This window comes from Pleurodeles waltl, chromosome 7, assembly GCF_031143425.1.
Source record: "Pleurodeles waltl isolate 20211129_DDA chromosome 7, aPleWal1.hap1.20221129, whole genome shotgun sequence".
In the NCBI taxonomy this organism is placed as follows: Eukaryota; Metazoa; Chordata; class Amphibia; order Caudata; family Salamandridae; genus Pleurodeles; species Pleurodeles waltl.
The window spans coordinates 1116048044-1116062656 of NC_090446.1; the positions used below are offsets into that span (position 1 = coordinate 1116048044).

At 47.5% G+C, this 14613-nt stretch overlaps 1 protein-coding gene across 1 annotated transcript in view; it reads right to left on the reverse strand.

Moving 5' to 3' along the window:
• Positions 1-14613, reverse strand: part of GRIN2C (glutamate ionotropic receptor NMDA type subunit 2C) — a 305458-nt gene that overhangs the window by 198071 nt on the left and 92774 nt on the right. The window contains exon 4 of the mRNA XM_069200091.1: positions 425-636. Within this exon, the coding sequence (XP_069056192.1) occupies positions 425-636 (212 nt within the window). The remainder of the gene's footprint in view (positions 1-424; positions 637-14613) is intronic.

A 14613-nucleotide genomic window follows, 5' to 3' on the forward strand; every position in this document is an offset into this window, starting at 1 on the left:
TCACTAGCTCATGTAAGCCTGTAGTGGTAGTTTAAGCTCCTGTCAGCTTGTAACATTTCTCTTTTGTGTATATTAAGTCTCTGGGGCCATTACCACTCCTCTTTAGCCTATTCTCGTTCTCCAATGGAGAGTCTAAGTCTCTAGAGCCATCATCAGATCTAACTGGTTTGTAAACATTTTCTAGTGGGTATTCCGCGTCTCTAGAGTAATCAGTAGTTCTAGTTAACCAGGGACCTTCTCCAAAGGCTTCCCTAGTTCACATTAGACAGTAGTCCTCTGCTAGTAGAATATATACATCTCCAGCTCTCAACAGTTGCCACTGGCCTATGAGCTTCCTCTAGTGGGTAGTCCAAGCCTTTTCTCGAGCTGGTCTTTCACCCTTAGCCAGCCTCTGGTGTGAGGGCGCTTCAGTGCAGTAACTTACCTGTCAGTGTAGTTGGTTTGCTTGCGGCAGGGAACGGTATTTCGGACGCATCCACCGGTGACTGGATCTGTGTTCTCCACAATCACAAAAGGACGCTCCTCCAGGGTGGCAACAGTTAGATGGCGACTGTCTGACATTGGCTGTAAGGAAAAGCCATAGCGGGGCCAGACTGGGTATTTCATCTTGATGATGCCATTGTCACATCGCCCCACCTATGAAATACCATGAAAGAAAAGCGCGATCATACTTCAGACATAAAACAGGGCACAATGCAGCCTCTGTCCTCGCTAGCAGTTGCTACCCCGTGAGCAGTGTTTGGCTGTCCTTCACTAAGCGCTGTGTTTTTTCAGAAACATTTTCAATCTCGCCCTGCAGATATCACTATCTGATAAGTGCATTATTCTACCTTTCTCAATGACTGTTACTTCAGTAGCAATCCCATCCACAGCGCACCAGTGCCATTGTCAGAGCAGTCAGTGGCTCTTCAACTCCAGGAACTTGAATTCTCTCACTTTCAGTTGCTCTCTCAGGACAGAAAACACATTTATGAAAATTACGACGGCAAATGTACTATTTTATTATTAGACCCAGCGCATCAGAGGCAAGTGCGTCCTTCCCCAAAATAGTCCAGGAGGCTAATTTCAAAAAGGCTTTTGGGAAAGTTAAACATTTTGTGAAGATTTTAAAGCAGGTGTGGAGACGGGAATGTCCCGTGCATAATGGACAGCCGTGACTCCTGCCATGCAAGCCTGGCTGTATCTAGTATCATGTTTTTCTGATTATTGCCCCAGCTTCATGCTAATCTAGTCTAGCTTGGCCCTTGACCTATAAGTAGCCCTGGAATGCTCCTGAACCTGGAGGAACACACCATCTGTAGTGACAAGAGTACAATTGTCCCTGTCATTTGTTCATACATGTAGCATGGCAGCACACTATGGCCCTCTTTATGACTTCAGAAGTTTTTTCACAAGACCACTAAAACCGCAGGCGCCAGAATACCGCCAGTGCAGGCGGTCCGAAGACCGCCACCTTATGAGTTATGTCGGATTTCTGGCCTGGCTGACAGCGGAAGAGATGCTTTTACACCGCCAGCACTGCCACGCCAACAGGACACCGCCCACTGTATCACTATACGTAATATGTCGCTGCGGTTTCCTGAACGGACCGTCTGAAAGCGGGGGGGTGTGCATGTGTGTCGTGTGTGTGTGTATGAGTATGTGTAGCGCTATGGGTGTGCGTGAGTCCGTGTGTGTATGTATGTGTGCGTGGAGGGTGTGTGTGTGTGTCTGAATGGAAGCGGAGGGGAGGGTGGTGTCTGGGTGCGTGTGTGTTTGTATGCAGAGTGGTGGGGGTATCTGTCTGAGTGCGTGTATGTGTGCGAATGGGGGTGTCTGAGTGCATGTGTGTGAGCAAGCCAGTGGGGGTGTCTGGATGTCTGCGTGCAGTTGGGGTTGTGTGTCTGCATGTGTGTGGATGGGGGTGTCTGCATGTATGTGGAGGGGAGGAGGTGTGCTGAGTGCGAGTGAGTAGGTGTGTGTATTGGGATGCATGCAAGTGGGGTTGCATGTGTGCAAGTCTGCAAGTGAGTGGTGGTGTCTGTGTGTCTGCATGCGGTGGGGTGAGGGTGTTTGTATGGAAGTGTGCGGATGGGGTGTGAATGTATGCATGCATGGAGGGGGTGGAGGTGTGCATGAATGCGGAGGGATGGTGCATTTGTGTGAGTGGGGGTGTGTGTATGTCAGTGTGAGAGTGGGTGGGGGTGTTAGTATGGATGTGTGTGGTGTCTGCATGTGTGTATGAATTTGGGGGAGGAAAGGGGTGTCTGTGTGTATGCCGAGGGGGGGTGTTGTGTGTGTGTGAGTGCATGTATGTTTGCGTCAATCGAGAGGGAGGTGTCAGTGTGAGTGCGTGCATGCAAGTGTATGGCCCTCATTACGATTCCGGCGGGCTGCGGAGGCCGCCCGCCAGAATTCCGCCCTCCATAATACCGCTCCGCGGTCAGAAGACCGCGGAGGGTATTATGAGTTTTTCCCTGGGCTGGCGGGCTGTCTCCAAAAGACCGCCCGCCAGCCCAGGGAAAAACTCCCTTCCCACGAGGATGCCGGCTCGTAATAGAGCCGGCGGAGTGGGAAGGTGCGACGGGTGCTGTTGCACCCGTCGCGTATTTCACTGTCTGCAAAGCAGACAGTGAAATACATTTTGGGGCCCTCTTACGGGGGCCCCTGCAGTGCCCATGCCGTTGGCATGGGCACTGCAGGGGCCCCCAGGGGCCCCGCGACTCCCCCTCCCGCCATCCGGTTCCCAGCGGGAGAACCGCCAGGAACTGGAAGGGCGGGAGGGGGAGTCGGAATCCCCAAGCCGGCGCAGCAAGCTGCGCCGGCTTGGAGGATTCCTTGGGGGCAGCGGGAAACCGGCGGGAGACCGCCGGTTTCCCTTCTCTGACCGCGGCTAAGCCGCTGCGGTCAGAATGCCCCGCGGGGCACCGCCGGCCTGTCGGCGGTGCCACCGCGTCCCACGGCCCTGGCGGACGTAATCCGCCAGGGTCGTAATGACCACCTATGTGTCTAAGTGCGTGTGCATCAGTGAATGGGTGTATCTGAGTGCGTGTGTGCGAGTGAATGGGTGTATTTGAGTGCGTGTTTGGGTGCAAGTGTGTGGGGGTGTATGTAAGCAAATGCATGGGTGAGTGGGGGTGCATGAATGTAGGTGTGTGGTCATGTGGGGTTGTGTCTGCAGGCGACAGGAATGGAGATTCCTGTCACCAGGTGCATGACCGCCAGCATTTTCATGGTGGTGCGACCACCATGAAAATGCTGGCAGTCTGCAGAGTCAATATTCCGAGATCGGTATTATGGCTACTGCCGGGCCGGAGGTGCTTACCTCCAGCCTGGCAGTTCCACTGCCCTGGCGGTACGGGCATCATTTCAGCGGTTTCGCTTCAGCCAAACTGCCAAAGTTGTAATTTAGCGGGCTTTACCGCCGGCCCGGCGGCAGTAAGACAGCCACCGTAAGTCTGGCAGTCAAAGAACCGCTAGACCCGTAATGAAGGCTTATGTGTTGCAGTGTTTATAACAGTGCTTAATTTGTAAAAAACAATAAGTGCTGGGTTCCAAACTTTTGTTCAGAAGCTCGTGCCAGTGCTGTTGAAGGTTGAGGTGTTGAATATCAATGCTACATATTTTTGATTCCTCCTCATGCTTCTTTAATTCATTACCAGGAACTCCCTTGTCTTTACCTCTCCCTTGAGGGTTCTTTTTCATCTCTGCTTTCTCTTTTTGTGTCTGTTTTACTGTCTTTTTCATCCTCCCTTCCACATTTTGTGTTTATCTCTCTGGATCAAAGTCTGTTAGGAGAAGTGCTGGTAACCCTAATAATGAGTGCTGGTGCGCCCCACCTGCAACCACCAGCTCGGAATTAGCACTGGATTACTGTGTGATCAAGTATGGATTATAGTACACAGCCTTTTAACCTGTGTCAGATGAATGACAGCCTACTAACCTATTAACCTACAGTTCTCCTGCTAAAGGTAAACCTGGAATCTTAGCGCTGAGATCCCATGTGTGTGTGCATGTATGCCAGTGACATTTGGCAAGCTTTTTATGAGTGCCTCGGTGAACCAAAGTGGCACGGGCACATTGGTTCCATTTTGGAAGCTCCTTGCCTGGGTATGCACACAGATTCAAGGTGAGGTTGACTCCAGACAATAGGAGTGTGTTTCTGACATACTTTAGGCTGTCCAGACACTTAAGTGGGGAGAAAGGAGACAGACTTCCTTTTTGATTAAATTGTTTTTGAACCAACAGGTAGCTGATTAGTCTGCCTGAGAATGGTCCTTTAAAAAGGAAGCAGCCTTTGGCTTCTTTGCCTGGTCACTATCATGTGTGGCTGTTGATATTCAGGTGCAGACTACTCATATCTCTTTGGGCTTGTGATGTGGGTGTGCCAGCCTTGAGATGACCATTCTGTGTGGAGCATCAGTCAAGACAAAGGCTGAAGCTTGATTTTAGCCTGAGAAGGACATATGAAAAGGGAACCAACTTGAATCAGTTCTACAAAGGCAGACAGATAATCCACAAGCCCATTTTGCTAAGTGTATAAAAGGAGGAGCTGCTGACCTACTTGCTCCTCAAGTTCCAAGTTCTCTCTGACCGAGGACCCAGAGGACTACTGCACAATCATGACTGCTGTCTTCCCAAAAGCTAGGTTCCCATATGTGAGGGTACACCATCTGGAAGGAGGACTGCCTGACTTGTCCTAGGAACTGAAGGAATCCTTCCACAGCACAGGGGAAGAAGTGAGCCCACACTGCAGAAATAGCTGACTTCTGGAAAGGGCTAGAAGCAATTTACCCCAGTGCAAGGGTCCATTCACCAGAGACTCATTGACTGTGATTTGTGTGATTTATGTTGTGGATCAGTCTCAGGAGTTGTCGGAAGACTACAGTGATTCTGAAGCGTGCTTGAGAGCCCTTCCTTGTCATTTCCACCATCACTGCTGAGGCACTTGAAGAAAGGTGCCCGAATAGTATCACAAGCTGAGGTCCACATTTGCCCTTTGGTACATGCTGTGTGCCTGCAACCTTGGACCAGTGCTGGCTTTAGGACAATGCGACCAGTGTGACAGCTGCTGCCAGACTAGGCTCCAAGTTCAAGGAGGCACCTTTGCAAGACGAGCTGAACCAAGATGAAAGCAGCCTGCAGATTTCTTTCTCTGCCTGGCATTTTTCAGTGGATAATACCAATGGCACAATGATGTCAGTAAATGCACTTGATGGAGAGATCTGTGATTTTCCTAGTCACAGTTTTGTCTCATGCTAAAGTAGCATAGAGGGTAAATGGTCCTTCTGCAAAGCACAAGGTGTAACGTACAGATCAGAAATTTGTATTTTAAGTAGATAGCTCAGTGGAATATGACTTTTGTTGCAGAGATTATTTTGTTACTTGGATGTCACAAATTACAATCCTTCTACTAAAGGCACATTGAGCTATGAACTGGCATCAAAGCACTGCATGCAAATTCCAACCTTAAGTTAAGACATTTATTGGTTTTCCCCTCAATGTTCTAAAAAGGATTCCTTTAGGTATTAATACAACGTTATTAGTATAACCCCCCCCCACCAATCAGAGTGTTACATTTCAAATCCTGATTTTATGGGGCAGATTTTCTAGTACTTTGCATCTTGTCTGCATCACAAAAGTGGTGCAAGTCTGGTGCAAAGTGTTGTTTTGGGGTTTACTTTCAAGTGCAAATCCTGAATTGAATTGGAAAGTAGCTCTAAAGTAACATAAAGTAGCACCGTGTGGTACTTTGTGTCATGGAGATGTACCATGGGTGGTACATGGACATGCCCATGCACCCATCCATGGGTTTTGATTCTAATCTCTTTCTGCTAACTTTATTAGAACTGGTTGTGCATCAAAAATTACACCTCCTCAATGTAGGTGTGAAGCTTGAGAAAATATTTATTTTCTCTAAACCTTTCTAACTTTGTATGTGCGCTATTTTACATGTGTGCTGCATCTTACAGCACACATACAAAGTGGGAAATAGTTAAACTGCCAAAACATAGAGTTGTGTGCCAGTGGAATGCCCTTCTTGTATAAAACCTGTGCTTGACGCAACACACCCAGCGTTTCACTATGGTGTGTATAAGTGCAATGTGACCTAATGTATTCAGAACTAGAGGAAAGTAACAGCAAACTATCCTTGTTGATATGGGCTGCTTTACTCTCTCCTTTTCATGCAGCACAGCGTAGCAACTTTGGTTACTACACTGCATGAAAATTAAGTAAATCTGCCTCTTTCTTTCCCCCGTCCAAGCACACTTAACATAAGATGCCTACCGGTATAGATGAAATTTGACTCCTCCACTTTGTAGTTCTCTTTGAGTTAAGTAACATTTCCTATACATTGATTTATACACTTGTATGACTCACTGTCCCTGTATAATGTTTGTGATGTTAACAATGTAAAGTGCTTTGACATTTTACAGTTGGATGCGAAGCATCAAAATAAATAAATGTGAGATAGTGACTAAGGAGAGATGAGAGACACTATTGGTAGGTGGTAGTGAGGGAATCTGCAAGGAAGGAGGTAATTTCTGGAAGGCAGGAGGTGTCAACAGAGATTGTGAAACTGGCCGCCTCCTACGCTAGCTTCTGGCTTGGACACGTGACCACAGCACTGCCAACTCCATGTCATGTATTCCTGACTGTCCCAAAAGTGAAGGCTGCAACGTTGCTGTGCCCAATCAGCAAAAGGCTAGCTTGGCATTGACACCCCAATAGTGCCAAGTCAATTACGCTGTTCTGAAGATTGAGGTTTTCACCTCAAGGCATTATGTGACAAACTAGCACCTGTCAAGCAAGGCACCAAAGATCTCATCCCCAATTTGGACTACGGCTATCATGCTTCCAACAGCACCTAGAAGTGCACTGCTGTCACCGGAGCCCCACGTGAGAAGAACAGGACTGCTGAACTGTCTCCCAGGGTGACTGACAGTGTACCCATCAGATTATTTGGATTGGTGAGCCTGCATGACCCACCAGCAATGAGAAATCCCTGAGCCCAGAACTGGCCTAGCTCCAGAAGCTGCCACTTCTTCTGTCAACCCTCCGAAGACTCACTGCTAGGTCTGCAGCGACATTACCAGAGATCATGCTCTTGGTCGTGCTCACCACCAGTGAGCCCACCCTTCTGCAGGAAGCCCCTAAAGGCTCTACGCCACCAATGAGTAGCAATGGGTGAGACAATATACAAATGTTATCCTGCATAATTAATCTGTGCTAAGAGTAGGAACGGAGTGATGCACATGAGCTATAGACTACACCATAAGGACCCCAAGCTCATACATTGGAGGGAGACGTTGGGGTAGAGTGCCTAGCAGGGGCCCCATCTTGAAGCACATGGGACCCATACTTGAGTATCAGGCACCTTGTGCAGTATTGCAGTGTTCAGTATTGTGCCTTTAAGTAAAAGAAAGCACTTGCCTGCAGGTTGTGGTGTTGCGTGCTAAGCCTAAGTACCCCCCATGATAGGCTCCCTGCGAAGCCTGTTTTTGTTCGTTATCTCTACCACTGAGAGTCAAGTGCTGAAAGGGTTGTACTTGGCCTGGTTTGCAACACCATAGTAGAATTGACCCCAAGACAGTGAAGGTGAACAACCCTATCACAGCAGCTGTGCCCCAATAGCTCCTTTCTCCTTCGTGGACCCACGGATGGGGTTTGACAACTGGGCTGAAATGTTGTCATTTAGCAAGGTTGGGTCTGCCATTGCCCACAAGGTGTTACAGTACACTCAAATGCTGTTACGTCACCAGTGTTAAGGTCTGACCATCATGCAGTACTGTAAGTGAACAATTTGACTTCTCCTCCCTAGGAGTTGGAACTTCAGCTGCACGCCCAGCTCTGGCTAGTAGGTGTCACAATCAGAAGAGACTTTCTCCTCTCTCTTCAGGGAGGTTCTGTATTATACCAACAAGAACAGTAGCTGTCCCCACAGGTTTTCTGGTGCAGAGGCTGTGTTACCTTCAAAGCACTCTCTTAACAGCACAATGACTTGTTGAAAGAGCAGTACTTCTCTCTTCTTCCCCAGGGGCTGATTTACCACAAGAAGGCTCTCCTTTTTTAAAGCAGTTGTCACAATGATAGCAGTCTTTTGTCCCCTACCTTCACAGATCCTGGTAATTCAGCAACATCCTCTACCTTGGCCAGCAGGTGTCCTGATTAGGAGACCCGGACCAAAATAGATTTGACACTAATTTTGACTAATTTAGACTGATTTAGAGCATACCTAGTGAAATTTCTTTGGTAGAAATAATGTAGGTGTCCGTGTTACATGTTGGTATTCCCACCACCTACTGTGGAAAATGGAAAAGTACCCTGCAATAATCGTACTTATCAGTACACACGTAATTACATCATGATCTCACTAAACGAGCCTCGCTCTCGTAAATGCACACTTCTGCTGCAAAGTTACCTGCCGACAAAATCTAGAGCTAAGAACACTTTACACACTGCTACATTGAGGACTCAGTTCCAGCATCTTGGAAAGACTCTCCACTACATAAGCTACATAACAAGCACTGACAAATCCAATAGGTTTCGCATATGCAAGAGTTATTGGCTTTGTCAATGTGTTTTAGACATGTTGTTCAACAGCATTGCTACTGTTCAGAATGGCTAAAAGTTAGTGACATAGAGGAGAATGGTGTGGACTCGAGTGTTATAGAGTGCAGTGGTGCAGAGTGGAGTGTTGTAGAGTGTCATGGAGAATCGTTGAGTGTTGTGGATTGACGGAGAGTGGAGTTGAGCAAAGTGAAATAGGTGGCATGGAGGGGCAGAGTAGAGTGAAATAGAGTAGAAAGGCATAGCGTGAAAGGGTGTAGAGTGGAGTAGAGTGTTGTATAGTGCAGTGACATAGAGTGGAGTAGAGTAGCGTAGAGTGGACCAGTGTATCAGACAGTGAAGTGGCATAAAGTGTCACATTGTGGAGTAGAATGTGATAGAGCAGAGTGGAGTGGCATAGAGTGCCGTAAAGTGGCATTGTGTGGTGTAGAGGGAGTTGCGTACAGAGGAGTAGGGCGTTGGGCCATAGCGTGTAGTAAATTGTAATGTGGAGCTGCATAGAGTGGAGCAGATTGGCATAGAATGGACTGGCGTAGAGTGGAATGGTGTGGAGTGGCATATATTGTTGTGGAATGGCACAGAGTGGAGTAGAGTAGAGTGTTGTAAAGTGGTGTAGAATGTTGTGGAGTGGCATAGAGTGTCATGGAGTGTCATGGAGTGGCATAGAGTGGAGTGTTATAGATTGGCATGGAAGGAGTAGAGTGGAGTGGAGTAGAATGGAATGGCATAGATGGGTTGGGTTTAGTTTACAGAAGAGCCTTGTATAGTGGAGTCACATAGAGAGGAGTAGAGTGTCAAAGAGAGGAGTACAGTGGCAAAGAGTGTCATGGAGGGAGCAGAGTGGCTTAGAGTGGAGTAGATTGGAGGGGCATAGAGTTGCGGGATGTAGACTCGAGTACAGTGTCATGAAGGGGCCTAGAGTGTCATAGCATGTGAGTGCCATACAAGGGAGTAGAACAGTGCTTAATATGGGCCAGTGATTGCCAGTGTGGGGAACTGGCACTTATTTTTGAGGGCTGACACTTATTTTTCTGCATCAGTCAATTATTACGAGCAAAAGGCACATATGGGAAGGACGGAGGAAAACTAGATGGAAAAGTGTCACCAAGGGAGTAAGCAGAATGCTGCAAGAATGAGGTGAAGGGGCAGAGAGTGGCTGTAAATGGATTAACCCCTCGGGTGCCCGGGACGAGGTGGTTACGTCCACTGCCGTGGCGCTGAGGCACCAGGGACATAACCACCCTCGTCCTGCTGTGGGCCATTAGGGGCCCGGCACCCCTCCCCTGGGCAGGGATGGAAGGGGAATCTCTTCCCCTTCCAACCCCCCAACCCCTCTGTGGCATCTGATGACATCAGCGCGCGCTGGCCTCATCAGAGGCCTGCCCTTCTGTGCTGGAAGCTCAGCTTCCAGCGTCGATCAGAGGAGAAACGCTTTTGCATTTCCCCTCTGATCACTGGAGGTGCTGAGAAAGGCATCAAAAGAAAGGAAAGGCCTTTCCTTTCCTTTGGTGTCTTTCTCAACATTTCTGCTGCCCGATTGCGATGCGATCAGGCAGCAGAAACGCCCACTAGACACCAGGGAGTTTTTTGTTTTTTTGGTAATTGACATGAGGGGAGCGGCCCCTTTTGGCAAGGGCCGCTCCCCAGGGTGCCAAATTATTTTTAGGCCGTTTCTGCCCTAATATAATTAGGCCGATCCGCCCCATGGGGGGACAGAAACCCCCTAGACACCAGGCATAATTTTTAAATTTTTTATATGTGGGGAGCGACCCCTTAGGCAAGGGTCACTCCCCGGGGGCAAAATTGATTTTAGGCCATTTCTGCCCCGCTTGGGGGCAGATCGGCCTATGTTTATTAGGCCAATCTGCCCCTAAGCGGGGCAGAAACCACTAGACACCAGGGAATTTTTTGTTGTTGTTGTTATTGACATGAGGGGAGCGGCCTCTTGGGCAAGGGCCTCTCCCCAGGGTGCCAAATTATTTTTAGCCCAACGATTGGCCTAATATAATTAGGCCGATCTGCCCCCAGGGGGGCAGAAACCCCCTAGACACCAGGGATAATTTTCTTTTTGTTTCTTTTTGTTTTTTATATGTGGAGAGCGACCCCTTAGGCAAGGGTCGCTCGCTGGGGGGGCAAAATTTATTTTAGGCCATTTCTGCTCCCTTGGGGTCAGATCGGCCTATTTTTACTAGGCCAATTTGCCCCCAAGGGGGGGCAGAAACCATTAGACACCAGGGAATTTTTTGTTGTTGTTGTTATTGACATGAGAGGAGCGGCTCCTTGGGCAAGGGCTGCTCCACAGCGGGGCAAATATTTTTAGGCTTTTTCTGCCCTCAGGGGGTGGATGGGCCTATTATAATTAGGCTGATCTGCCCCCGGGGGGGGCAGAAATCCCTAGACACCAGTGAAATATATATTTTTGTGTGTACCTTATTTTAGCCCCACAGGGGCAGAAAGCCCACCAGAGACCAGGGAAGATTTTTTTTCCAAAATAAGAGGGAGGGGGTATGGCCATAACCCCACCCCAAATAAATGGGGCCAAAGTTGTTCTGCCCACCAGTGGGCAGATAGGACAATTACCCCGATCCACACCACGGGGGAGCAGAAAGTCTACTGAATGCCAGGGAATAAAAAAAAAAATTGTGGGGTGGTGGTTACGGACCAGAATGGGCCTGGTTATGCCCCCACCAAAACTGAAGGGGGTAACAATTTTTCAGCTCTCACCCCACACACTAAAAAATCTTAACCCACGGCAAGCAAGAGGACATTTGATTATTTGGGGTTTTGGTTTTACATTTCGGCCATGAGAGCTTGGCTAACTCTCAAAATCGTCCCACTTGTAATGGTGAGGGCAGCAGCCAGAGTTTGGGACGCTGCCATGTAGAAAAATCCACATGACCTAGACACATCTGAAAACGAAACATCTGGGTGAGTCCAGAGTGGTGTGCTTCACATGCACCCGCACCATTTTCTTACCCACAATGCCCTGCAAACCTCCAACTTTGCTGGAAATCACACATTTTTTCCCCATTTTTGTGATGGAACCTTCCGGAATCTGCAGGAATCCACAAAATTCCTACCACTCAGCATTGTCTCATCTATACCGATAAAAATTCTGCCCCACTTGACAGCCTAAAAATGTTTCTGTTTCCAACTGCACTTTTGGACCCGCTTTGGTTCCCCCTCAGTTTCGACATGTTTTCGGCTCTTCCCTGTCACAGCCACTTGGCCCACCTACACAAGTGAGGTATCATTTTGACCGGGAGACTGAGGGGAACGTTGGGTGGTAGGAAATTTGCACCGGTGTGGTGATCCCACACAGAAATGTGGGAAAAATGTGATTTTTTTCGCTAAATTTGAGCTTTGCTGAGGATTCTGGGTAAGAAAACACTGGGGGATCCACGCAAGTCACACCTCCCTGGACTCCCTCAGGTGTCTAGTTTTCAGAAATGTCTGGGTTTGGTAGGTTTCCCTGTATGGCCTCTGAGCCCAGGACCAAAAACACAGGTGCTCCACGCAAAAACAGGTAGTTTTGTATTTGATAATTTTGATGTGTCCGGATAGTGTTTTGGGGAATTTCTTTTCGTGGGCTCTAGGCCTATCTACACAAGTGAGGTACCATGTTTATCAGGAGACATGGGGGAACACTGGGTGGAAGGACATATGTGGCTCCTTTCAGATTCCAGAACTTTCTGTCACCAAAATGTGAGGAAAAAGTGTTTGATTTGGCCAAATGTTGAGGTTTGCAAAGGATTCTGGGTAACATAACCTGGTGAGAGCCCCACAAGCCACCTCATCCTGGATTCCCCTAGCTGTCTTGTTTTCGAAAATGCACAGGTTTGGTAGGTTTCCCTAGTGCCGGCTGAGCTAGAGGCCAAAATCCACAGCTTGGCACTTTGCAAAAAACTGCTCTGTTTTCTTGGGAAAATGTGATGTGTCCACGTTGTGTTTTGGGGCATTTCCTGCTGCGGGCACTAGGCCTACCCACACAAGTGAGGTACCATTTTTATCGGGAGACTTGGGGGAACGCTGGGTGGAAGGAAATTTGTGCCTCCTCTCCGATTCCAGAACTTTCTGTCACCAAAATGTGAGGAAAAAGTGTTTGATTTGGCCAAATGTTGAGGTTTGCAAAGGATTCTGGGTATAAGAACCTGGTGAGAGCCCCACAAGTCACCCCATCCTGGATTCCCCTAGATGTCTAGTTTTTAAAAATGCACATGTTTGGTAGGTTTCCCTAGGTGCCGGCTGAGCTAGAGGTCAACATCTACAGCTAGGGACTTTGCAAAAAACACGTCAGATTTCAAAGAAAATATGTGATGTGTCCACGTTGCGTTTCCTGTCGCAACCATTAGGCCTACCCACACAAGTGAGGTACCATTTTTATCAAGAACTTGGGGGATTACAGAATAGCAGAACAAGTGTTATTGCCCCTTGTCTTTCTCTACATTTTTTCCTTCCAAATGTAAGACAGTGGGTAAAAAATGACGTCTATTTGAGAAATTCTTTGTAATTCGCATGCTAATATGGGCACCCCGGAATTCAGAGATGTGCAAATAACCACTGCTTCTCAGCACCTTATCCTGTGCCATTTTGGAATTAGAAAAGTTTTCATGATACCTCTTTTTCACTCTTTATATTTCAGCAAATAAATTGCTGTATACCCGGTATAGAATGAAGACCCATTGCAAGGTGCAGCTCATTTATTGGCTCTGGGTACCTAGGGTTCTTGATGAACCTACAAGCCTTATATATTCCCACAACCTGAAGAGTCCAGCAGACATAATGGTATACTGCTTTCAAAAATCTGATATCGCAGGAAAAAGTTACAGAGTAAAGCGTGGAGAAAAATGGCTGTTTTTTTTTCACCTCAATTTTAATATTGATTTATTTCAGCTGGTATTTTCTGTAGGAAAACCTTGTAGGATCTACACAAATGACCCCTTGCTGAATTCAGAATTTTGTCCACTTTTCAGAAATGTTTTGCTTTTCAGGATCCAGCATTGGTTTCACACCCATTTCTGTCACTAACTAAGGAGGCTAAAAGCACAACAAACAGTAAAAATGGGGTATGTCCCAGTAAAATGCCAAAATTGTGTTGAGAAATGTGGTTTTCTGATTCAAGTCTGCCTGTTCCTGAAAGCTGGGAAGCTGGTGATTTTAGTACCGTAAATCCTTTGTTGATGCCATTTTCAGGAAAAAAAACACAAGCCTTCTTCTGCAGCCATTTTTCCCATTTTTTTGAAAAAAAAAAAAAACTTTTTTGCTGTATTTTGGCTAATTTCTTTGTCTCCTTCAGGGAAGCCCACAAACTCTGGGTACCTCTAGAATCCCTAGATGTTGAAAAAAAAGGACGCAAATTTGGCGTGGGTAGCTTATGTGGACAAAAAGTTATGAGGGCCTAAGCTGGAACTGCTCCAAATAGACAAAAAAAGGCCTGCCACTGGAGGGGGAAAAGGCCTGGCAGTGAAGGGGTTAAAGAGGACCAAGATGGCTTTAGGATTAAGCTACCTCAGTATTCTGTGCTTGCACATTTAAATGCAGCAGCCACGTGTATCAGAGCAGAGTTTTGAGCATTGGCATGTTTTTATTTATAAATTGACCACTGGAGTAGAGAATGGTAGAATAGAGTGGAGTGGCATAGAGTGGACTAAAGTGGCATGGAGTGATGTAGAGGGAGTTGCATAGAGTGGAGTAGAGTGTTGTAGAGTAGAGTGGCGTTGAGTAGAGTAGATTGCCCTACAGTGGAGTGACATAGAGTGGAATAGCGTGGCAAAGAATGGAGTGGCATTGAGTGGAGTGTCATGGAGTGGAGCGATGTTGAGTAGAGTGTTGTAGAGTGGAGTAGAGTGAGGTGGAATAGAGTGGAGTACAGTGCTGTAGAGTGCAGTGCACAGGGTGGAGTAAAATGTTGTAGAGTGGGGTGGCATACAGGGGTGAGTGGAGTAGTGTGTCATAGAGTGGAGCAGAGTGGCACAGAGAAGAGCAGCATAGAGTGGAGTGTCATAGTATGGCATAGAGTGGAATAAATTGTTGTAGAGAAGAGTAGAGTGGAGTAGAGTGTGT